Source organism: Mustela erminea, chromosome 5 (genome assembly GCF_009829155.1).
Source record: "Mustela erminea isolate mMusErm1 chromosome 5, mMusErm1.Pri, whole genome shotgun sequence".
In the NCBI taxonomy this organism is placed as follows: Eukaryota; Metazoa; Chordata; class Mammalia; order Carnivora; family Mustelidae; genus Mustela; species Mustela erminea.
The window spans coordinates 118,445,512-118,469,260 of NC_045618.1; the positions used below are offsets into that span (position 1 = coordinate 118,445,512).

At 46.4% G+C, this 23,749-nt stretch overlaps 1 protein-coding gene across 4 annotated transcripts in view; it reads left to right on the top strand.

The window, feature by feature from the left end:
- TTC7B (tetratricopeptide repeat domain 7B) overlaps positions 1-23,749 on the top strand; it is a 247,880-nt gene that overhangs the window by 117,657 nt on the left and 106,474 nt on the right. For all 4 annotated transcript variants that reach the window (XM_032344681.1, XM_032344682.1, XM_032344683.1 and 1 more), the window contains 2 exons: positions 4,956-5,019; positions 9,102-9,239. In XM_032344681.1, the coding sequence (XP_032200572.1) occupies positions 4,956-5,019; positions 9,102-9,239 (202 nt within the window). The remainder of the gene's footprint in view (positions 1-4,955; positions 5,020-9,101; positions 9,240-23,749) is intronic.

The following is a 23,749-nucleotide window of genomic DNA, read 5'->3' on the forward strand; positions in this document are numbered from 1 at the left end:
AATGATAATTCTGGTTTATTAGGTAAGAGAGAAAGAAAGCCTGTTGGGATTATACTTGTCTTGGGGCTCCCTGATCACCAGGACTCTCTAATTAGGCAAAAAGGATATTAATACCAATTCAGTTATACTGCTTGGCGGGTAAAAAAGGGAATCCACAGATAATGATTAAACCCCATCTTGGCCAATAGTCTCAAACGCTTCCCCTCCTTAGTCCCTTATGAGAAGTATGAGCACAGAGCCTTCCAGCTCCAGCAGATCACAAGAACCATTCAGAATAGCTGGTCATAATGGAATACAGCAGAAAAGTGAGCTCTGTCAGAAAACTCCACTCCTTGTCACTGTGGCCTGGACCTGGGGTGGAAACCGGGTGCTCATTCTCTTGACAATCCTAGATAGGAAAGGGATCACATGCCATGGACCTCTTTACTTTCTTCCTTCTAGGTCTTCCTGTGAGGAATTTTTTTGACCTTTGCTCATTTATTTATTAAAGATTTATTTATTTATTTCGGGGGGAACAGAAAGAAAGGGAGAGAGACTCCCTACCAAGCCCAGAGCCCAACGCAGGGCTCAATCCTAGGACCCTGAGATCATGACCTAAGTGGAAACCAAGAGTCAGACACTTGACTGTGCCACGCAGGCACCCCGCTTTATTTTTTAAGTAAGCTTTTTATTGACACATAACACATACTGGAAGAAATACACGAACCAAAAGTATAAAACTTGATGAATTTTTACCAAATGAACACATCCATGTAATTAGCACCCTGATCAAGAACCAGACATTGCCAGAACCCTTGAGGCCCTCTTTGTACCCTCTCCTGATTACTGCCCCATCCAAGGGTAACCATCCTGAGTCCTAGCCCAATCATTAGTGTAGGCCATTTTTGAAATTTATATGAATGGAATAATATATTAAAAACTCGTCTGTTTAACTTCTGTCTGATATTATGTTTGAGAGATTCATCCGTGTTTCTGCATGCAGCCGGAGTTTGTTTCTGTTATTATGAAATTTTCCATATATACTCCAATATATTGATCCATTCTACTCGTGATGGATGCTAGAGTTGTTTCGCATATGGGGCTGCTTCCATCTCATTCAGGCCCAGGTCCAAATAGCTTGACCGTTACCTTCTCAGAAAGGTATTCCCCAGTCATCTTATCTAACTGTCCTCCTTTCTGAGCATTTTCTATCACATGAGCTCATTCATTTTTCATCGTAGCACCTAAAATACAGATTTTTTTTTTGGTTTATCCTTCTTCTAGAATGTGCTGCAGTGAACATTTTCACACATGTTCCTTAGTGCACATACATCAGGGATGTCTTCCTGCTGTTGTGTTTCTCCTTGTAAAAAACACTTGAGATGGCTTAGATCATTAAACGCATGTTAGACTTCATGATTAGCACAAAGTAAGAAAGGAGATTAAAAACTACTCTTGTGTCAAAAAGTGGGTGATGAAAACATTTACCGAAAGCTGGGAGCCAGACGTGGTGCTCAGCTCCTCTGTAGGCCCCGCAGGAGAGGGTGACTGTTGTGGACTTCTAAATACAGGTCTGAACCTCCCTGAGCCAGGGCACAGGATTTGGGGAAGGATGACGACACTGTTGAAAGTGTGAAGATGAGGGCATTGAAGGGTCAGGGAAAGCTCCGGTGGCCTCCACGTAGGCTTTGTGGGACTCTCCCAGTCCACTCCAGAGCATGGCTGAGTGGACTCGATCCGAATGGAGGACCCTTCTTTATCGTCACGACGGGGTGTTGGCCTGTCTGGAATTGTGTGCCAGGGTGATCCTCAGGTCGGACTAGCCGATCCCTTATAACCAACAGGTACTCTCAATGACTAATTTAAGTCCTTTTCCTTTCTTAGAACTTTTGTCCTTCCACACAGACCCGAGACTGAGGTACTTTCTGCCTCAGCACGTTTAACGGTGTGACTCAGGGACGAAGCAGAGCTGCAGCCACCGTGGGCTTTGACTCTTTTTAGCTCCTATCCACTGGCTGTGGTTCAGAGGCTGTATTTCTCTGGGAATTCTCTAGGGGTTTCATAACCGGGCCTGGCATATTAAAACTAGAAAGGCAGGGGCGCCTGGGTGGTCCAATGAATGGAGCATCCGACTCTTGATTTCCACTCAGGTCATGATCTCACCAATCGTGGGCTTGAGCCCGGAGTTGGACTCCCTGCTTGGTGGGGAGTCTGCTTGAGATTCTCTCCCACCTTTCCCTCTGCCCCTCCCCCTACTCATTCTCTCTCTCTCTAAAAATAAGTAAATAAATCTTAAAAAAAAAAAAAACAAAAAACTAGAAAGACACTATTGCTGGGCCTTGGAATTGATGTTGTCATTTACACATAACTTCCTTGTGAGTTGGAGGTGTTCTCCTTGGAGAACAGTCGGAGCCCTCCTTGCACCTACTTGGAGTCTGCATTGACACCTGGATGGTGCCATTGACTTTCAGACATCCAGCTCGTCATTGGTTGTGTAATAGCTAAAGATGACAGAAAGATGAACTGCATTTGGATAAAATTGGATTAATTTCTTTTGTAGGATGGTTTCTACCACATACAATGTGACATTTTTCACCCATCTGGGGAAATTTTTAGAAAGGGCTGTGATCTGGCAGCCTTGGCAAGGTCATGATCACTATCCATAAGTGAAGATTCTTGCCCTTGTTCCTTTTGTGTAGAGTCAGACAATGAGTAGATAAATTCATCCAAAGTGAGAAAATGGGCAACTTGCCTGAAGGTCAGCCCAGGAGTTAGTAAGGTGGCTGGGCCTGGGCCAGTTATTACCATCAGTTCTGAGCTTTGCTCAGAAGCTCTGTGCTCCCACCAGCAGCTTGTCCTCACTGTCCGTGAGCCCTGTGTGCTCCCTGTCCCTTCTTATCCTGCACCCTGCCCTTCAGTCAGTGTCCTGTTGGTCTAGGCCCCCAGTTTTTCCACTCCACAAGGCTGAGGCTTGGGCACCCAGGGCTCTCCCCCAGTGTTCTTGGGCCCACAGAGGAGATTGTCACAAAAGAGCCCAGTGTTTTCTACCATCTACTCTGAGCTCTATATCTCCTTCAACAGAGAACAGGTGAGGAATGGCCAGAGAGGGGGTCCAGAGAATCCACACGTAGTGGAAGGGGCGTTCTGGGGTATAGTTTTTCAGCATCTCTTAAAACTGCCGTTCCTCCTCTTCGCACTGCCCATTTCTTCCTGCCAGCTCTGAGAGTTTGCCGCACTCCTGAGTCCCATCTCGCCTGCCTCAAAAGGAACGGTAGAGGAAGTGGAATTAGAATCAGTTAATGTGCTACTTGTTAGCAGCTCTGGTAAAAATAACACAACTTAGCATTTAAGCAGGCTGGATGGCTCAGATGGAATTTGGGGATTATCCATGGACTGAATTGGCTGGTGTTAAGTCACAATTAGCATGGGCTCTCTTCTTTTCAATTAGTCTAGACCATGTAGAACTGGCTAGCCGCTGTGGAAAAAATGGTTAATGTTACTGCTCGATTGGTAATGTCCCAATGATATGGAAGCATGGCCAGGATGGCAGGAAACGATTGCTGGGTGGACACACACACACACACACACACACACACCACTCACACACATGCTTGGGAGCACTCTTCATTCAAAACCTGTAGGCTCTATTTCTGAATTGAAGGGGAAAGAAGAGTTCTGTCATCAAAAACCCCAGATCCCCTCAAGCTTCCTGTTTAAAGAAGTTCTCTGCAAATCCCAGAATCCTGCTCTCCACTTACAGGCCAGACTTTTCACCAAATTTTAGCCCTACAAGGGCAATGGGAACCACTCCACAGGTGGTCTCCTTACCCTTATGGACGTCAGAGGTACAGAAAGAGAACCAGGTCCTGTGCTTTTTCTGTCTTGCTCTTCCTGGTCCTTTGATGCCATACAAAAGTTGCCAGCACTTCAAAGAGAACAAGTATTTATAATGATGATATGGAAAGACTTTTTTTTTTTTTTTTTTTTTGCCATTTTGAGGGGTGGGGAGGATCATCCCATCTCCTAAATTAAATGACTGTGATGTTAGCACTGGGAAGATGTAAATTTAGTCTTTATTTGATCATCTCTAAAACATCCAGAAATTTTTTTTAAACCAAGTTCGTTTTTATTGCTCTCTTCTTTCATTCCGTGAAAAAGAATCGAGTTTGGCTCAATTGGTGATAACACTCTCAATTCTACTCAAAGGATTCTAGAGCTTTTAGAACAGAGGGAAAAAATGCTGCAAGTCTCTAAAAATCCTCAAAGCACCAAAAAAGTAGGCTCTAAAGGATGGAGGTTGGGGTCAGGCTTGGGGCTTTTTGTTGTTATTGTTGTTCTCTAATCTTGAGCAATATTGAGTTTAAAAAGCTTTTTCTTTTAATCCCAGATGTCAGAGCTTGGCCAACTTCCATAAAATAGATTAATAAGACAACTAGCTCTTGCATGCCACCCCATAATAGAACATGTGTGTTTAATTAAAGTGACTTGCCCAAGTTCTTACAGTATTCTTGAAATGATTCAAAGTCTAAAATTGCTTCCAATCTCTTATTTCATCTGAAGGACAGTGTAAGATACGGCAGTTAGCAAGTGAGAGGTAAGAAGCGGACTGCTTAGTGAGGTGTCTACAGTCTCTACCCCCAAAATGGGTTTAGGAGAAAGTTCTTTCACTGAGATGATGTCAGTTTGTAGCAATCTCAATTTCTGCCTCTATAACAGGCATATATGTTCTCTGGGCTTTTACTTTGGTTTTTATAGCTTGACTTCACTCTGCTGCTTGCTATTAAAATGCATAGTTAAAATGTATAAATTCCATAGATTACCATAGAAATAAGCAAATTAATTCAAGTGTCAGATGATACAGTATATTTTGTGGTTCTACATAAAAATCTAGCTTTTAATATTTAGTGCTATTCATCGTCGTGTATTTTATATGATTTTGAAATTGCCATATATAAAATTCAATTTTCTTTACACAGCATTTTTTGTCCTCAAGAAAATACTGAAGAAGCCCTTTTGTTACTGCTGATTAGTGAATCGATGGTAAGTAGAATGTGCTTTCAAATTCTTCCCAACCCCCGTTTCCTACAGTCCTGTTTTTGTTATGGTCACTCCATCAGTACAGTGGCTATTTTACTTGGGAAAAGAATACTTTCTAGGGGGGATACCTGGGTTGGGGGAGGGAAGGAACAACAGGGATTTAAGAAGAGGGATGTTTGTTTTTTTTTTTTAAAGAATAAATAAATAATTTGTTTGATGGAGATCACAAGTAGGCAGAGAGGCAGGCAGAGAGAGAGAGGAGGAAGCAGGCTCTGAGCCTGAGGTGGGGCTCAATCCTAGGACCCTGGGATCATGACCTGAGGCAAAGGCAGAAGCTTTCACCCACTGAGCCACCCAGGCACCCCGAAGAAGAGGGATGTTTCTTAATTCTTGGGCTAGTTAGAGGTGTCCCTTGTAGGTTAATCTCAGCCTGGAGCATGGAGCTTCTCTTCGGCAAGCCGTTACAGGCCATCTGAGTTCATTCATTTGCCCACTGATTACTGATAGGACACAAACACGATTGCGGATAGGCAAACTATAGCTGAAGGAAGACCAGAGGAATCCTGAAAAGGGAAGGAAGCCCCCCCAGGGTAACCTTTCCAAGCCACCTCAACTTGCCTGGGGGAAGGAGGGAGAGTTTAGGGATAAATCAGTGGGTGGTGGCTGCAAAAGGCTGGGTTTTGTAGCAGGAGCCTGATAAGCAGCTTCAACCTCCTGGGTCGGACTCCCGCTTGCGCCCAGGCACTCCGGAGTCCCCGGCTGTGAGAGCGCCCTCCTGTTCCCTGGCTCTGCTGTCATGAGGGAGTTTTTGCAAGGCCATTGGATTCCCTTGAAATGTTTTGTTAATGTCTGGCCAGGCTATCAAAGTTTACGTCTAGAATTTCATTCCTCACCATTTATTGGGTTTCTGCTCTGCGTCGTGCTAGGCATGACTGCCCAGGCTTGAAGTTGTGGGAGGCAATCTGTGTCATGGTAGTCAGTCCCTTGGCATGTAAGTGGTGTTTGCTGAGCACCTGGACAGGACGGTGGGGCTCCTGGAACTGGGAAGGACCTAGATGTCCTCGTACGCATTCCCTCATACCATGAGTGGGAATCCTGAGGACCAGAACAGGAAAAACAGATGCATCCTGCAGTGGTCTGTTGCTCTTTCTAGATCAGAGTGCCTCCTCCCATGTCTCCCACCTCACCAGGCTGGCAGGAGGAGAAGGAGGAGGAACAGGAATCGTGACCGAAGCAAGAGGAGGTATTTGCCTTCTTCCCCAAGCAGGTGGTTTCAGTGGAGGCATGAAACACACCCAGCTGAAGAGGATTTAGAAATGGAGCCCAAGAAGAATGCCGGATGGGCTGAGTGAAGGAGGGATCTGGAGAGGCTGGGGTTAGTCAGGGAGGCTTGCATTCTTGCCTTAATTTCAAGCCTTGCGTTTTCTTGTTCTGCGAAACGGCCCAGAGATGTTTACAAGAACAAGACTGCTTGAGTTACCACTGCTTTTTTATTTGGAACCTCTTTGACGTCATTGGCCTTCCTTCCTCTGAAGGAAACAGGTTGCCCCCCTGGACTCATCTTTCCCGGACTGTCAGCTGGTAACTCAGAATGGTGTCATTTACATTCTCTACTTTGCCTTGGAACGGCCGGGGAAGGCATCTATGTGAACAGGCTGGCACCTGGTGGCATTTGGTAACCGTTTTTCGAATGAGCCGGTCTCACCGTGCCTTGCCATCAGTTCTTCGGTGGGGGCGACCCCCTCATGTTGGCCCCCTAGCTCATGTTCCCTCATTCTGAGGGGGACTCCTCGCAGCTTGGCAGTGAGGTTCCTTCGGGCACACTTGGTTGGTTATGTTGGGAAATGTTATGTTGGTCATGAAGGAGTAGCGACCACACATTTTTTATTTCTTGGACAATTCTAATCAAAAATACTGGGTTCCGTTGTCAGATCATGTGTTCCCATTTTAGAATTTGGAAAACAGAGCCACATCTCTAAAATGCTTGCTCCAAGTGTGGATGTCTTGGGAATGATGTCTCCACCTTTCCTGCTCCTTAATTGAAATGTTAGAAACTAATAATACTCAAAATTGAGATCCCTTTGAGACCATCAGTTGTGGCTCTATGGTATTTAATTTCTGGAAACTCTCCTCAGAGGATGGTGAAACCCAATGACATCATCAGTAAATATGAAGGTCTGGGTTTCCAACCAAAATGATTATGTTCTCCCTGTAAATTGTTCCATAATTATGTAGGTAGAAGTCTAAACTAAGTTCCTTTTGGAAGCCTCTTTCATGTTTCTTGACTTCTTGATTTTTCAGTTTTTTAGACAGAAAATGCATGTGCTCAATTTCAGAACCAAATGAGAATTACTGTGTTTTTTTGTTGTCTGAGAAAATTGTATTCTTCGTTGGTTCTGACTTTAACTTAGAAACATCGTTTGTCCGTAGTCTCTCCACCTGTAAGATACGGTTTAGCATGGTACTGCTTTCTCACCTCTAATCAAATGCATTTTCCCCAGGAGAAAGGCCTTAATCAGAACTACATTTGCACAACTGCCTCTGAGACAGTGTTCTGGGATATTTCTTATTTGTGGACCTGTTTGAGGTTCGAATCAAAAGACACCAATTTTTAAAAAATGTACTTGGCACAACTCAAAAATCTCTCTTAAGTAGTATTTTGTTTTGTTTTGTTCTCTTCCAGGCCTTGGTCCTAATACGGAACATTTATAGCAAGTAAATAAAATGAGACTCCTTACAGCAGCCCCTGTTTCCCTTAGAGCTTCCTTTGTTGGCTCAAAGTCGCTCCTCACAAGAAAGCCTTAGAATGAAATCTTCAAAAGCAGGCTTGTATCTGTAAGAGATGACTCACTTGGTAGGAAGTGGCCTGTCATATATTCTTATTTGTCTTTGACATTTTAGAGCAAGGAGTTTTAAAGTGAGTAAGTACGGATAGATGGCTAAAAGTGAGTGGCTTGGACTCACACACACAGAGAAGGCATTTCGTCTCATTAGTGAGGGAGAAGGTATGTAGGCGTGTCAGCTGTCACCCTGCCTGGACCAGGGACCCTGGTGCCTCACCTACCACTTGCACAGGAAAAACTGAGGGCCCCTTTCTCTCCTCCTAGGAAAGGATGATTCTGGAAGCTTCTGGTAATGAGCAGGGGGAGAAAATACAGGCAAACTCTAACTTAATTGATTCTGAACTCCCTAGCAGGGAGGGATGGAAAATGGTTAGAGTTGTTTAGTGGCCCTAATACATGTGATATATCTGGAGACTCCCTAGAGAAATTAAATTTCAAAAAGTAATGAAAGCACGTTGTTGTAAAGAGCATTTGATTTCTAGATAGATGAGATTAATAAGCTCGAATGTGCCTGCTGTATTTCTGCAGCAAGCTGTGGAGATATGCAAGAGGCAAGGTGTTCTCCTGAGTCCTCTGGTAATATCTTTTAAAACAAAACTCAGTCTGCTTCTTGCTTTCTCTTCTACAGCTGTTCTGTGCTTCCCTAATCAGGATTGCATTAGTCTTTGTAGTCTGTTCCAATGAAGGTGCCATAGAGGGACCTGAATGTTGCTTTCGTGACGGAGGAAAAGTACGACATGTCCCTGCAGGACTGAGGGAACTTAATGGCACCGTGTGATGGTGGGAGTATGGGGCTAGGGATGTTCCCTCTGCTGTGTAACGCAGAGCAGGAGCTGCACCAACAGGCAAGACACGACAGTCCCCCCGCCCCAGTGTGTGAGTCTGCCACCCCAGAGCACTGGCGGTGTCTGCAGCAGGGCTGGCTGGTGGGCCTGAGCCCAGGAGCCATCACCCTGCTTGGCATCAGCTCCTAAAGCCCCCTGCAACCACCGGCTGGTGGGTCCCGAGGGTCCTCTGGCTCCACATCTCCAGGCTAATACCTCGTACGGCGTGCTGTGGGGCTCGGGGCATTCTGAGTAAACAAGCCAAGGTGACAAGCCCCTTACTTGCTCCTGCCCTTGTCTCCAGGCTCTTGGCAAGCCACGAGGGGCAGGAGGGCCTAGATGGCTTCTCTACGCAATGATAGCTGTGTGCATGGGCTGACTCACCAGCTGCTCCTCTTGTCTTCTGTGTTGTTTTCAGGCCAACCGGGACGCTGTGCTGAGCAGAACACCCGAGCACAAGAGTGACCGTCTCATCAGTTTGCAGAGTGCCTCGGTGGTCTATGATTTACTGACCATTGCCCTTGGAAGAAGAGGCCAGTATGAGATGCTGTCGGAGGTAGAGCCCTTGAGTCTGGTACTTCCCAGTTGTTGGGGGGCGGTGCTAGCCAAAGCAGCACTGAGAAGAGCTGTGAGACCAGGTCCTGACCCCTCTGTCCCTGGCAGCCATGTGACCTTGGCCCGACTCTTAACTCTGTGAAATGGGAATTGGGTTAAATGATTGGATCATGGAATTCACTGGTGGCGACTTCCTAGCAGTGGCCCCCAAACCCACTGAGTTTGTGTGTGAGGGAAGGCAAGCATTTCTCAAGCGGATTCTCTTGCAGGATAATTTCTGCCATCACCCCAAATCTCCCATCTGTGATCCTAATTTCCTTAAAAAGCCAGTTTTACTCTGTTTAAAACATGGATGCATAACTCCCGGTGAAATGGTCCCCTTAGGCACGTGATTGTCAGGTGAGCGGGTGTCGTCTCTCGTGTCAAGAAACACAGTTTTCACTTAAAGACTTTTGCTCGTTCAGAAGAGACCCGAGTTGATTACAGATCTTGTGCAAGGTCCTGTCATTTTGTTCCTTCATCTTCTGAAGAACACTGAGGACGGAAGCTTAACGGTTAACACAGTTTTCAGAAGAAGCTAGTTAACCTCGGGCTGCAGTCATGCATTACTACACAGTAGCCCAGAAGTCCAGATTCCCCCGGGCAAGGACTGAATGAGTGCCACGATCGGCTTATTCTTTCTTTAGTGGAGAAGGAAGGAAGAGAGAGAGAGAGAATGTGGAAGGAAGGAAGGAAACAGGGAAACAACTCATTTTGTTAAAGTGGACTTCGCATGTTATTTTTCTTTTCCTTTCTAAATTTATACACACCGCAGCAAGCCTCGGGGCCTGGGGACAGGGATTGAAACATAGTAACACATTGGCTGGAATCAGATGAGCCAGGCTCACGCCCCTAGCCTGCTGTTGTGACGCTGCCACACGAGGCAGGAGCCTTGGAGGACAGATGAGCCTGCATGGCTCGGGTCTTTTTTTAGTCTTTGGTTTGGTGACTGTACAGGGCAGTGGTTACTCAGGCTTCAAAAAAAGCCCCTTGCAGTCCGGCTAGATAAAGCAGTGTGCCCAGTGCTCCTGTCACATGCGGCTCATCCCCTGGGACTCTGCCCGGATTCTTCCCCCCTCCATGTGCCTCGGTTTCCCGGGACCCTCCCCTCCCAGCCAACTTAGTGCCTGTCTGCTGTGTCTACTGTGGAGCCCCTCCATGGGGACAGTGCCACCCAGCTCCCAGTTGAGTCCTTTTCCAGTAAACTTTTTTTCCTCCAGACAAACCACTAAAGAAAGCATCTCTCTGGGTCTGAGGCTGGTTGTGGTTGGCGGGTCTCCCTTCATACCATCATGTAGCAATCTGGGGGTCTCCCTTCATACCATCATGTAGCAATCTGGCCTTTCCTCAGCTTGAACTTCACCGACGTCAGGAACAGGTGTGAGGAGGTTGGGGCGGCTGGAGTGGTTGGCTGGCTGGATGGCTCCTGCCCACAGGCTTCTGGTCATGCCATGAATGGCTGTAGGGGGATGGCTGTCACCTTAGCAGCATTCCTCTGCAAGCCTGCCGCACGCCTCCTTCCAGCACCAAATACTGGGCCTCGTTTTCACTCCGGTGACTTTTGTCTTGGTAGCACACATAGCTTCCACCTTGTGGCAATGACCTGATGCCTGAGTCACTAGGTGGTCCGATCCGGTTGCCAGAGCTTTGGCGATTCAGAATTTCACTGCGCTGGTCACATTTAAAGCAATGAGGACAGGGCCAGAGGGTGCCTCTTCGGTGAGGGAATACAAGGGTGGGAGTAAGGGAAATTTACCACTATATGTTCCTTGAAGGATTGTATACCATATGTGTGTATTATCTATTAAATATATAAATCAGTTGATAAGATAGAGACAATGGAGGACATTCATTTCCGTAATACACATATATGGGGTCCCCTGTACTAAGCCAGAGGCTGTGATTAAGGCCGGGATTCAGCCATGTGCGAGGCACGGTCCCTGTCCGTGAGCACCCCCCCACCCCACCCCCTGTGCAGCAGGAGGCAGCCAGGCCACAGGCAGCTGTCGTCTGATGTGTCTCGGGCTGGGGAGGGCAGGGTCTGCTTCCAGTAGTGAGGCCTTTGAATACACGGCTCCAGCCTTATTTGCTCTTTCTACTTAGTTTTGCAGTTGGAGCCGCCCCCAGCAAACATTTGATGACCATGTCATCTCAGGTCTTTTAACTAAAACAGGCCCTGTCTAGGAGAAAGCACCTGACATCTGGGTGTTCAGTTTCGGAAGGTCCAGCCTTGGCTGAGCACAGACCCTCTCTCCCCTGGCCCCAGGCCTAGGATCCTGCTTCCTTCATTTCCTGGGATTTTCTTCTTCCTTCTTTCTCTTTTCTTCTCATCTGCCCTTCTGTCTTCTCACGGCTCTAGGCTAAAAGGCTAACTGTATTGTTTCTTAATTGGGGTAAATTCCTGTAACATAAAGGTAACCATTTAAAAGTGTATAATTCAGTGGCATTTGGTACATTCACTGCTATGCCGGCCTCACTTCTATTAAGTCCTAGAAGGAAACCCCCTCCTGAGTAAGAGGTTATCCTCCATCCTGCTCCCCCAGTCCCTGTCCACTACCAGTCTTTTTTCTGACTATGGATTTACTCATCTGGGGTATTTCCTATAACTGGAACCATCCAGTAAGTGATCTGATATCTGGCTTTTCTCAGAGTAATGTTTTCAAGGTCACCCATGCTGTAGCCCACATCGGAACTTCATTCCTCCTTGCGGTTGAACAACATCCCGTTGTGTAAATCTAGCACAATTTCTTCACCCAGTTATCCGGTGGTGGGCATTTGACTCTGGTGAGTCGTGCTGCTATGGGGGCCGCTGGATTTTAAACTTCCTGTACTACTTCTGGGGACCCCGTGAGTGTTAGTGATTACCGTTGCTGTCATTCATCGTGGTCGTATGGTCCGTGTCTTCTTCACCTCCTACATTGTCGCCAAAGTGACCTTTCTAAGACACAGGAGTGTCATGCCACCCTTCTGTGCAGAAACATTTGATGGCTCTTCCCATCCGCCCCACTTTTTACTTCGTTTGTCTTGTATTCCTTTTCCTCCCATCAGGAAAGTGACTTCCTCAATTATCTTTTTTGCAATATGCAGCACCTTACAGATTCCTTGAAGCATCAAACAACACAGACAAGTATGGAAAAGGAAATAAAAGTCACTTAGAGTCCTGCCGTCCTGAGATTGACCACCCATTGACATTGTAGAGACCGTCTTTCCTTGTATCTCTTTATGAGTAAATGCATGTACATTTATGTAACTTTCAAGGAATGGAATAGTGTCATATATGTATTATTGTAGGTGTTCCCACCCATTCTTCTCCCCTCCATTGGCACTCCACCCTAACTCTTGTCTCCTTAGACCCCAGACCCAGGTCAGCAACCTCGTATGTCCTGGGCCCAGGCCTTTGTGTCTGGAAGCTTGGGTTTGGGTCCCGGGTCTGCCACTCCCAGATTATAGTTTGGTGATCCTGGCAAGTCATTAATCCCCTATGCCTTGGTTTTTCCTTCTGTAAAATGGGGACAATAACCATACCTATCTCAGATCATTGTGAGGTGATTTACTAACCATGTAAGTTAACCAGAGCAGAGCCCCGCACCTACTACATGATAATAAGTGGAGTTTATTAAATGGCAGCTGTGTGTTGCTGCGCTGTTCCCACCACCGTATGCCCAGGAGTGGCCAGGCACAGGAGAAGTAACAGTGTGTATAGAAAAAGGTCTTTTGGCTTCTAGAAACTTCTAGTCTAGTTCAGGAGATCAAACAGAAAGACACGAAAAGACAACTGATCAGAGAAGACTGGTGAGTCCAAGGCATGTTCATTGCAAGTGAACAGACTGGGTGGGTTGCAGCCATGTTTGGAGGTTGGGTGCCCTTGAGAGAGTAGGAACAGCTGGTACACCAAGGGCTGATAGGAATTTAAAAAGTCCCAGAGCAGAGAGACTCATCCTCAAGACTGTGGGGTAAAGGGCATAAGGCCTGAGGATCCAGGAGCCAAAAGCTCGCTCTTATAGAAGGAGGACAAGACACCGAACCGAAAGTGCGGGGCCAGGTTGTCAGCCCCCCAACATCTTGGGACAGACTGCTTGTGCCCCTCGCTGACGGGCTCCTGCCATACCCCCCTTTGGCTGGTCCGTGAGCAGGTCCTCCCAGCCTCAGTGACGCTGCACAGATCTTTTATATCAGTTGGAAATTTTTATAAACAGAATTTAACAACAACCAGGCTATTGGGAGAGAAGACCCCTTACCTCCTCCCCCTGCCTCAGACTTTCCTGCCTTCTCTTGTCCCCAACCACCAACGCTCCACATCAGACACGGCCCATTCTCCTTCTGCTGGCTCACCTCGCCGGCTGAGCTGAGCCCCTCAGCACTCCCACACTGACAGGGGAAAAGACGGGGTGCTTCTGCCGCGGTGCCCAGCCTGTCTTGTCATCTGCTCTCCCGCTTTCGCTGACACTTCTGGTCTGTCCTGCAGCATGGAGCAGACCCAGCCTTTCAGGAACTGTGCCTTTGCAGGGGAACAGAGCCACTCTCGCGAGAAAACTGTCCTCTCTGTCTGTTTCTTCAGTTGTATTTATTCCAGATGGACAGTTCCTCTCCCAGCCCAAGCTTGGCTACCCTCGTGGGTGCCCACAGAACACCTTTCTTCTTTTCAGGGCACTGCGCGGCCAGATACTGGGCCAGGACCGTAGTACAAAGGAAATACAAACCAGAGGTTATCACATCCTTATTCTGACAGGTTTAAATATAAGCACAGTGTTTACCATATCTCCAGTGCGATGAGTTTTCGTGTTTTTAAAAGACTAATTGTGAGCCTCGCTGAAAGGTCTGTGTAGGAAGGAACACTTCTTTTCTTCCCCCTTCAATTTAAACAGCAGCACTAGTTGGCATGACAACCCATGCTATTAAAAGTAAAGCAACAAGCCTTGCTTCCTCTGTTTTTCAGAATGAACCCAAACTGCTAAGTAGGTTTGTTTCTTGAATTTGACTATTAATGGCTCCATTTCGACAGAATGTTATGGGGTCCCTCTAGAAGGGTGTATGTGTCCCCTCTACATAGCTATGGCAGCTTGGGAGACAGAAATGATATTTTTATCTTCCCTGTTGAACTCATATTCATTTGTTTATGGTAAATCTCAACAACATTATAGTTCTGTGGGTAGAACTGTCTGGCTTAGTGCTTGTACCAAAGGGACAATTTACACATTCCTAACCCAAACACTTATTTAATCAGGGAGTATTGTGAAAAACACTTGAACGTCTAAGTCTGTTCACAGGCCTACCATTTGTCAGTTTCTATTAGAGTTTGGTGTTTCATGCAGCCCCACTTGGACTGCAGAAGCCCAGCCTTGACCTGGGTGCCAAGCTCCCTGGGCAGTGTCGGTGTGTCCTGACCAATAAGGCTGAAGACTTCTGAGAGATGAAGGCAGAATGTTTAGTTCATGGTAGGTGTTCAGTAAAAACCTGCTGAATAAACCAGTGCTTCAAAGCCAATGTACCTTCTCATCCCATTCCCTTTCCTTTGATTTTTGAGATAAATTTTCCCTGGATATATAATGAGTAGGTCTTCCCTAGATGGGCCCAAAGGGTAAAGGTCATGTAGCTGGGAAATAGTAACAGAGGAAGAGCTGGGCCCAAAGTGGGACAGAGCATCATACAGATCCCAGCTCTGGTCCAGCTTCAGGGGTCACCCAGCAGGGACCAGAACCCTGCATGGCAGGCCTGCCCCGAAGCATCCCAGCTACTGACATGGCCACCAGCACCTTCTTTTCCACCATTACGGAAGCATTTCTTGACTTAAGTATCATTGCTCTCTTCTTATGGCATTTTACCATGCCATCTTATGGAATTTTACCATGCCATTTTAACCTTTTTAAAAGGTGTAAAATTCAGTGGCATTAATTATATTCACAATATTATGCAGCCTTCATGACTATTTCCAAATTTTCCATCACCGCAAACAGAAACTCTTTACGCATCAACAATAGCTCCCTATTCCCTCCTGCCATCTACTTTCAGTCTCTGTGAGTCCGCATCATGTAAATGGAAGCATGCAGTTCTTGTGTCTTATGTCTAATTTCACCTAGCCTCATGTTTTTGAGGTCCCATTCTGTTGTGATAACGCATCTGGTAGCATGTATCCAACTTCGTTCCTTTTTTGGCCGAATAATACTCCCATGTATGTATATGCCACATTTTGTTTATCCATTCATCTGTGGGTGGACATGTGTAGTGTTTCCACCTTTTGAGTATCCTGAATAATGCTGTGATGAGCATTGGTGTACACATTGGAGTTTCTGTTTTCAGTTCTTTTACGTATATATCCAAGAGTGGAACTGCCAGCTCATATGATAATTCTATGCTTAACTTTTCAAAGAACTACCAAATTATTTTTCACAGCAGCTGCGCCATTTTACATTACCAGCAGCGAGGCATAAGAGTTCCAAGTTCTCCACGTCCTAGCCAATACTCATTACTTTTGTTTTGTTTTGTCATAGCCATCTTAGTAGGTGTGAAATGGTGTTTCATTGTGGGTTGGATTTGTGTTTCCCTAATGACTGATGATGTTGAATAGCTCTTCATGTGCTTTTTGGCCACTTATGTGTCTTGTTCGGAGGAATATCTCTTCAAGACTGTCACCCATTTTAATTTGGGTTGTTTGTCTTTCTGTTGTTGAGTTAGGGGAGTTCTTCATTTATTGTGGATATGATTTCTAAATATTTCTCTGATTTTGTAGGCTGTGTTTCCATTTTCTTGATAATGTCCTTTGATCCACAAAAGCTTTTAATTCTAATGAGGTCTATTATGTCAGTTTTTTTCTTTTGTTGCTCGTGCCTTTGGTGCCGAGGTCCTGAAGATTTACTCCTATATTTTCCTGTAAGAATTTTATGGTTTTTGCTCTTATATTTAGCATGTTGATCCATTTTGAGTTAATTTCTGTATTTTATTTTATTTTTTTTTTTTTTTAAGATTTTATTTATTTATTTGACAGAGAGAGATTTGACAAGTAGGCAGAGAGGCAGGCAGAGAGAGAGGAGGAAGCAGGCTCCCTGCCGAACAGAGAGCCCGATGTGGGACTCGATCCCAGGACCTGAGATCATGACCTGAGCCGAAGGCAGCGGCTTAACCCACTGAGCCACCCAGGCGCCCAATTTCTGTATTTTAAATAGGGAGCCAACTTCATTCCTTGCATTTGGAAATCCAGTTGTCCTAACAACATTTGTTGAGAGAACGTTCTTTCTCCTTTGAATGGACTGGGCACCCTGGTCAAAAATTGATTGACTATATATGTGTGGATTGGATTCTGGGATTTTAGTTCTATTCCATTGGTCTATTGTTTCTCCTTATGCCAGTACCACGTAGTTTTGATTACTATAGCTTTGTTACAAGTTGAAATCAAGAAGTGTGAATCCTCCATCTTTGTTCTTTTTTAAGATTGTTTCCCCCTGCTCAGGGCCCCTTCCAAGTCCACATGAATTTGAAGATTGGCTTTTCCATTCCTGCAGAGAAGACTGTTAGAATTTTCATAGACATTGTGTTGACTCTGTGGATCGTTTGGATAGTGTTACCCTTCTAACAGTATCTCGTGTTTTGATACCAGATCTTCATTTGAATCTCATTTCTGCTGTTTTATATGCTGGGTAAGAACTTGGGCAGATCCCTGTACTTCTCTAAACCTATCCCCCAAGGGGAAATTTTCAGATAATGATAGGACCTGCCTCTGAGGGTTATTGTAAGGATTGAGGAGAGAGCGTATGCAAAGTATACATTACTGTTCTTATCAGTGGTGTTGATAGTCGGCTTTCTCAAGGAAATGGCCCTCTGTAATTACCTTGGCAGATAATGCTTGACCCTTAGTAGGGTCCTTCATTGAATAGTGGAAAAAAACAGCCTTGAAGTCAAAGCACATCTGAGTTCCAAACCTGGCACTACTCTTTCCTAGCTCATGATTTTGGGAAGGGTTCGCCACTCTGGGCTTCCACTTCAGAGATAGTTAGGAGACATGCTGGGACAATAGGTGTAAAATAGCCAGCACAGCCCTGGGTATATAATACATACCTTCCATTCCTCTCTGGCTGTTAGAAAGGATGGAGTTGAAGATTGTCTCCTGTAACCTCCATCTAGTCTCTCTCTTTGGAACAATAGGGCAAGGCCACTTCTGCCTCAGTCACAACCCATCTGATTGAAAGCAACTGTTCTATTGTCTTCTTCCCTTGAGCACAGAGTATCCCTTTCCTTTAGTTTCGGGGTTGGCAAACTTTTTCTATAAAGAGAGCCAGACACTAAATAGTTTAGGCTTTGACAACCAAGAGGCAGAATCAAGGATACTGTGTAGGTATGACAAGAGAGGAAACAAATTTCCACAGATTTTTCTCTTGATTAAATTCAAAATACAATAGTGAGTACAACTTTCTATAATATGGGTCCACTAATGAGAAGAATGGGATGGTTTTGGAAGACAACAGTTCACTTAATCGGACTCAAAGTTAGTATTTCCTCTCATCAAACTGCTGGCAAATGTTCATCTATGAAACGACTCTTAGCTGTTGGGCTCTATGACAACAAGCAGCGGGTCGGATCTGGCTCTCGGGCCCCGCGCATTGACCTCGGATTCTCAGCATTTTGTGGGTCCTCTTCCCAAGTGCTCTCTTGTTCGGGTGGCCCCCTTAAAGGATATCCGGAAGAATGGATCCTCACTCAGGCAGGTTTATCCCTTCATTCAGGCATTCACTGAGCACCTGCTTTGTGTATGACACGCCCCTGGGCTACTGTTACCGCATCGTTGAAGGGCAGACACCCAGGGCCCCCAGCCAGGGCAGGAGGACTGAGAACAGATGAAGACCCGAGGTGAGAGGCAGTGGAGGAGGAAGCGATAGAGGAACGAAACACCCGTTTCTTGAATTTAGTGATTGATTTTGCAAGAGTCACCAGCAGCAGCAACAGCAGCACAGCGGCGGATGGAACAGTGTTTGAGTAGGACCCTGGAGACCCCTCACTCGCTAGGGAAACTCGATCCAGTTGCTTCATAGAGTTGAGCAGAGAGTGTGCCAGAGGATGGCATCCAACATTCAAATTCTATAATAAAAACCGTGACCTCTGAAAAACAGCCCACTCTCTACTCCTCCCACCATGGCCAGAGGCAGTGGTATCCTTTAATTTCAGCATTTGCCAAAGCAATAAAGCTTTGAGAAACCTCTGCTTGGAGCAGTATTGGTGTTGTAAAGCAAAAAGATAAATGGATGGGGCACTTATGAGGGATTTGCTCTATTTTATTTCTCATTTCAGAGGAGAAATCTTATTAAGCAAGATTTGATGGGCATCATCTGTTTCCTCAAAACCTGGGCAGGGGAGACTTTTCTTTCTAGCCGAAAGTCCCATAAGCATGACTTTTAGAAGCTTTTCCTGGACCCTGACTCTTGTGGAGTAGATCTCTCAAACTCCACTGTCGTGTGTACTTTTATTTGTAATTAATTTAGAAATAGGGGCTCGGAACTGGCACCAGAGCTCTGATTTCAGTGGCCCTGGGCAGATCCTGTCTTCCCTCTGCATCTCAGTTTCCCTATCTGTAAAGGAAAAATGAAGCCAGACACTGTCTTAAAGATAGTAGTCCAAGGGGCGCCTGGGTGGCTTATTGGGTTAAAGCCTCTGCCTTCAGCTCAGGTCATGATCCCAGGGTCCTGGGATCGAGCCCCGCATCGGGCTCTTTGCTCAGCACGAGAACCTGCTTCCTCCTCTCTTTCTCTGCTTATTTGTCTGTCCAATAAATAAATAAAATCTTAAAAAAAAAAAGATAGTAGTCCAAAATGTCCCAATTGCTTAGGTAGTTTTTCACTGCCGCAAGTGAAGACATGAAATATTATCTATGTGCTGTGTTAAAGTTAAAAAAAAAAAAAAAGCCACAGTTTTACACAACTGCAAAGGATTACATTTATCAACTAACTCATTAAGGATATATGATGTACAAAAGAAAATTTTCCTCAGCTGCGGAAGGATCTCTGTGACTAGAACTTTGAGGACACAGCCAACCTGCCCACAGAGGTGAATAATGAAGACAGTCGCTGGGTTATTTGTTCTATTTTAACACTGGTGGATTTTAGACATAAGCTGCAGGCTAAATTTGAGGGGTATCTGATTGTTTTATTCCTGCCCCCTCCCCCCTGGGTTTTGGCTGTTGAATCTCGCTCTCGAATTCCAAAAATAGGCTTTGGCTTTTCCTTGCTTGTGGTTAGTGTCCAGCTGTCGCTGCCATGCACCCAGTTCATGTCATTGGGATTTGGGTACCAGGAAGGTAATTGCTAAATCCCTTCCATGTGCCAGAAGAGCTTCTCATTCCTGGATCCCCCTCAGAGGTAGCTGGTCTAGGAAAAGCCAAAATAAGAGACCGGAAGGGAGGAGCTCTTGCTCCCAAAAGGAAACAAGATTTTTGCAAGTGACATTTTGACAACCGCACTCAAATGATTAGGATGCCATTTAGAGTCTAATTATTGTCCTACCAAATATCTGTGGTATTACATGAACGTTATCTGGGATTTAGTGAGGTGGCAGAAGTGTGATGACGGCGAATGGGCCTGTCTTTCCTGGTAGAAATAACAGCACTGCCACAGCCCCCTTCCTTCCTTGCAAGGGAGGTGGCTCGCCTGGTGCACCCGACCCAGGCACCTGCCCCATGTCCCCCTGCCCAGGCCACACTGCCGCCTCTCCACTGGACACTGTGAGTGCGAAAGGGCCAGAATCTTGCTGTCATGTCTCCCTTTCCATCTGTCCTTTGTCACCCACCGGCACCTCCACACCATTGCCAGGGTTCCTCTCTTCCTCCTTCATTCCCCTTCCGGTCAAACCCGGAGGTCCTCAGCATCTGCTGTTCCTTTTTTTCATAAAAGCAGCATCAACAGTGATAACGTTTATAGCATTGGCTCTGGGGCAGACAGTCTTCTAAGCATCTGACACGTGTTCCTTCACTCTACCCTGCGACAGCCTATGGCTGGTGAGTAGGGAGTTTGGATGAAGCCTGGGCCGTGGGCCCAGGGCCAGCACCTTCACCACGTGACTGCTCTCGCCTGGCCCCATGCCACTGCTGTCCCCTTCCCAGCCACTAGCCACGCAGGGCTGGGGGACGGAAGCAGCCCCTTACCTGCCCCCAGTCCACCTTACACCCACGTGTTCTCAAAAGTCCGCTTCCTTAGTCCTTCTTTCAGACTGGAGCCATTATGTGAACAATGTGAATGTTTCTATTTTATTTTATTTCATTTTAAAGCATATATTCTGATTGCAATCTCCGCCACTATATTGAAACCGGAAATTTTTCATTTGTTGTGTACAGAGATGATTAGGGTGTTTAAAAGGGGTAGTCAGAACTGGGTGAGCAAACATACCATCTCAGGAGGCGAAGCTGTGGGTAGCAAATGCCTCCAGGGTCAACCCAAGTGCCTTTTATTCTCAGATGTGTTCACGGGGAGAGGGCTTCCTTTTGTTTCTGAGGTATGTTGGCCTGAGCTACTGAGGGACTGTGTACTCGTGATGTTTACGGGAACACAGGGGAGGATGTGCTATTATATCCACGTGGTATGCTTGGCATTGGGCTTCCAGAACCACCTGGAGCTCTCTGGGCACTTTCTCAGAGCCAGCGAGTCATCACTATATATAAGATGCCAAGAGCCCTGGGAGGACAGGGCCGTCAGCTGTGATGCTGGAGCTCAGACACCTCAGAATTGGGGGTGAAGGGCTAATCTGTAGTCGCTGGCTTGTATTTCTGGACTCTGTTGATGACACACCGGTGACTTTCTGTGGGCTGTGGGTTGTTTTAGTTATGGGGAAGAGGTCCAAACGGTGAAAGACAAGACAGTAGAGGGGAAGTGCCTGACTGATACAACCTTAGTGCTTTTGATATCATATGTGGTGCTGGTGGGTTTCATGGGGTCTGTGAGGTTTCTCGAAAATTCTGCAACCTGGAAAGGCCTCAGTGCTTTGTAGCCTGAAGGATCCCAAAGAGGCCATGCCCCTTTAGCAGTAAAAAATATTACTGAATCTTCAAAACAGTTCAAGGAACATGTGGCATTTTTAGGGGCCTTTTAGTTAGCTATACTTTGCTTTACACAGCACAAGTGGGCCTGATAAGTTCAGCGAGAGTGGCATGTCTGTAATTAAAGTCGCAGAGGCAGCAGAGTGCTGTGGTTCAGAGCTCCAACTCTGGAACCACACTGCCCGGATTCAGGTCCTGCCCTTCCACCAATATACTGAGACCCCACATAGTCATGCAGGGGACCCTAGACTGTAGTCTGTGCTCAGTTTCCCCATCTATAAATGGAGGACCATAACAGTGCCTACTTTTCCTGGTAGAGTTGTTAGGATGAGCAATGGAGCTGTTGTTGTAAAGCAATTAAAATGACTCCTGGTGGGCCGCCTGGGTGGCTCAGTCAGTTGAGCGTTTGCCTTCAGCTCAGGTCATGATCCCAGGGACGGACCCCTTGATTCTGGGATTAAGCCCTGTGTGGGGCTCTTTGATCAGCGGGGAGTCTGCTTCTCTGCTGCCCTCTGACCCTTCCATCTGCTCAGTCTCTCTCTCTCTCTCTCAAATGAAAATAAGAAAGAAAAAGAAAGAAAGATAGTTCCTGTCTCTGGCTTCATAGTGTGATCCAAAGGCATGTTGTCTTAGTCCATTCAAACGGCTATGACAAAACAGTACGACTACTTGGGGGCTAGGAGGCAGGAGCTGATTATAAGAGCCTGAAGTATAGGCTTGGGGGACCTTCAGGGCCTTGGCTGTAGGTAGCAGAACTGACTCGCTCACTCAAGCAGAAAAGGCATTCATCCATGTGTACTGCTCACAGGATCCACAGAAGGCTGAAGAATGGGCGTGGGCAGAAATTAAGAAGGCAAGGTCCCTGGCCTAGTTTGGGAGGACACGCCTGGCTCAAGGGCCTCCACCCACCCTGGTGCTCTTTGGGCCCCCAGGCCTTGCCACTGGGAATGACATCCCAGTCCACCCCCCCACCCCGTGCTGAGCTCTGGCAGGAGCGTCTGATTGGCTGTGCTTGGGTCACGTGACACCCTCTTGCTTCCTTCAAGGCTTCATTACTGGCAGGTGGAGAGGCTGCTTTCCTTCTATCTAGGGCATACCCCCCACCACTCCCCACTCCCAGTACAAAAAGTTCAGAAGAGTTTTGAGGTGAGAGGAAGCCAAAATGACAAATGTCCTTTCCTTTGGGGACCTCAGTTGGATGTTTCTTAAGTTCTCTCATATCCCCAAGATTCTCTGGATCTGCTCTTCAGGAGAGCTACTGTTTTCCTGGTACTGTGGCTGATAGAACGTGGAACAGAGCTCTATACCAGTTAGGCTTCCAGTGTTTTTCAGTGACTGTGTAATGAGTATGTTAGCCTTTGGCACAAAAGAAAATAAGGATGCACACTCATTTGTAACATCTAGCTTTCTGATTCAGGACAGGCTTGTTTCAGCGACTGAGCTCCTTCTGTTTATTGGGAAAACAGTTGATATTTGTCATTCCTTCTAGCTATAGGAAGAAGAAAAGCACTTAAACATTTAAATGTTTCTGTGTATATATTTAAGTACTTAGTGGTTCTATTGCAGTGAGCTGGCTATGTAGAGCTGTTAGGACAAACCTCATTTTCGATGTCCTCTGCATCCTTCTCCACGCACTGGCTCCTTTGCCTGATTCCAGCAGCGTGATCTGGATTCCTGGTTCCTCCTCCCCAACCACCCCTCATCTCCCCACTCAGTTTCCAAGTACTGTTGGCTTTTCATCACTTGAGGCTCTCTCTGTGGCACCCGTCCTCCCCCACGTCTTGCCAGCCCATCCCACCCCACGCCTAGATCAGGTCTCCCCTCTGCCCATCTTGCCTACTTGATCTTTTCAACAAGAAGCTTTGGTTTTCACTCCCAAGGTGCTTCTTAAAGGCACAGCGAGGGCTTCTTAAGGGCTTCCTGTTCTTATCAGTATAGTAGAGCTCTTAAGAGGGCTCTTGGGCCAAGTTCAGATCCCAGCTCTGCTCTTTGGTGCCTGTGTTAGTGAGAGGTGTAGCCAGATGTAATTAACAAAATCAACTCTCAGTGACTTAACCAAGTAGGAATGAATTTCTCCCCCATGACAGCAAGTCTGGCGAGAGGCTGCAGTCACAGCCACAGCACATCACGGCCTCAAGGACCTAATGCTTTCCCTCCTTCTGCTCAGCCATTCTACAGAGTGGGCTGCTCCCATTACTGGCGTCCCCACCTCCAGCACCAAATGTGCATCCCGGGTGGGAGGGCCAGGGCTGAGGGCAGGTGTGTGCCAGCTGAGACCGTCCTCCTCTTAGACACCCCTGCTGAAGCCTCGCCCAGCGGCTTCTGCTGACATCACATCGCCCACAGTGAAGTTACATGTCCACAGATTTGGGCTAAGCACATTGCCAGCTCAAAATGAGGCTCTAAGTGTTCGTCTTGCATGGGATCTACAGATGCCTGTACTGTACCATCACTAGGCATAT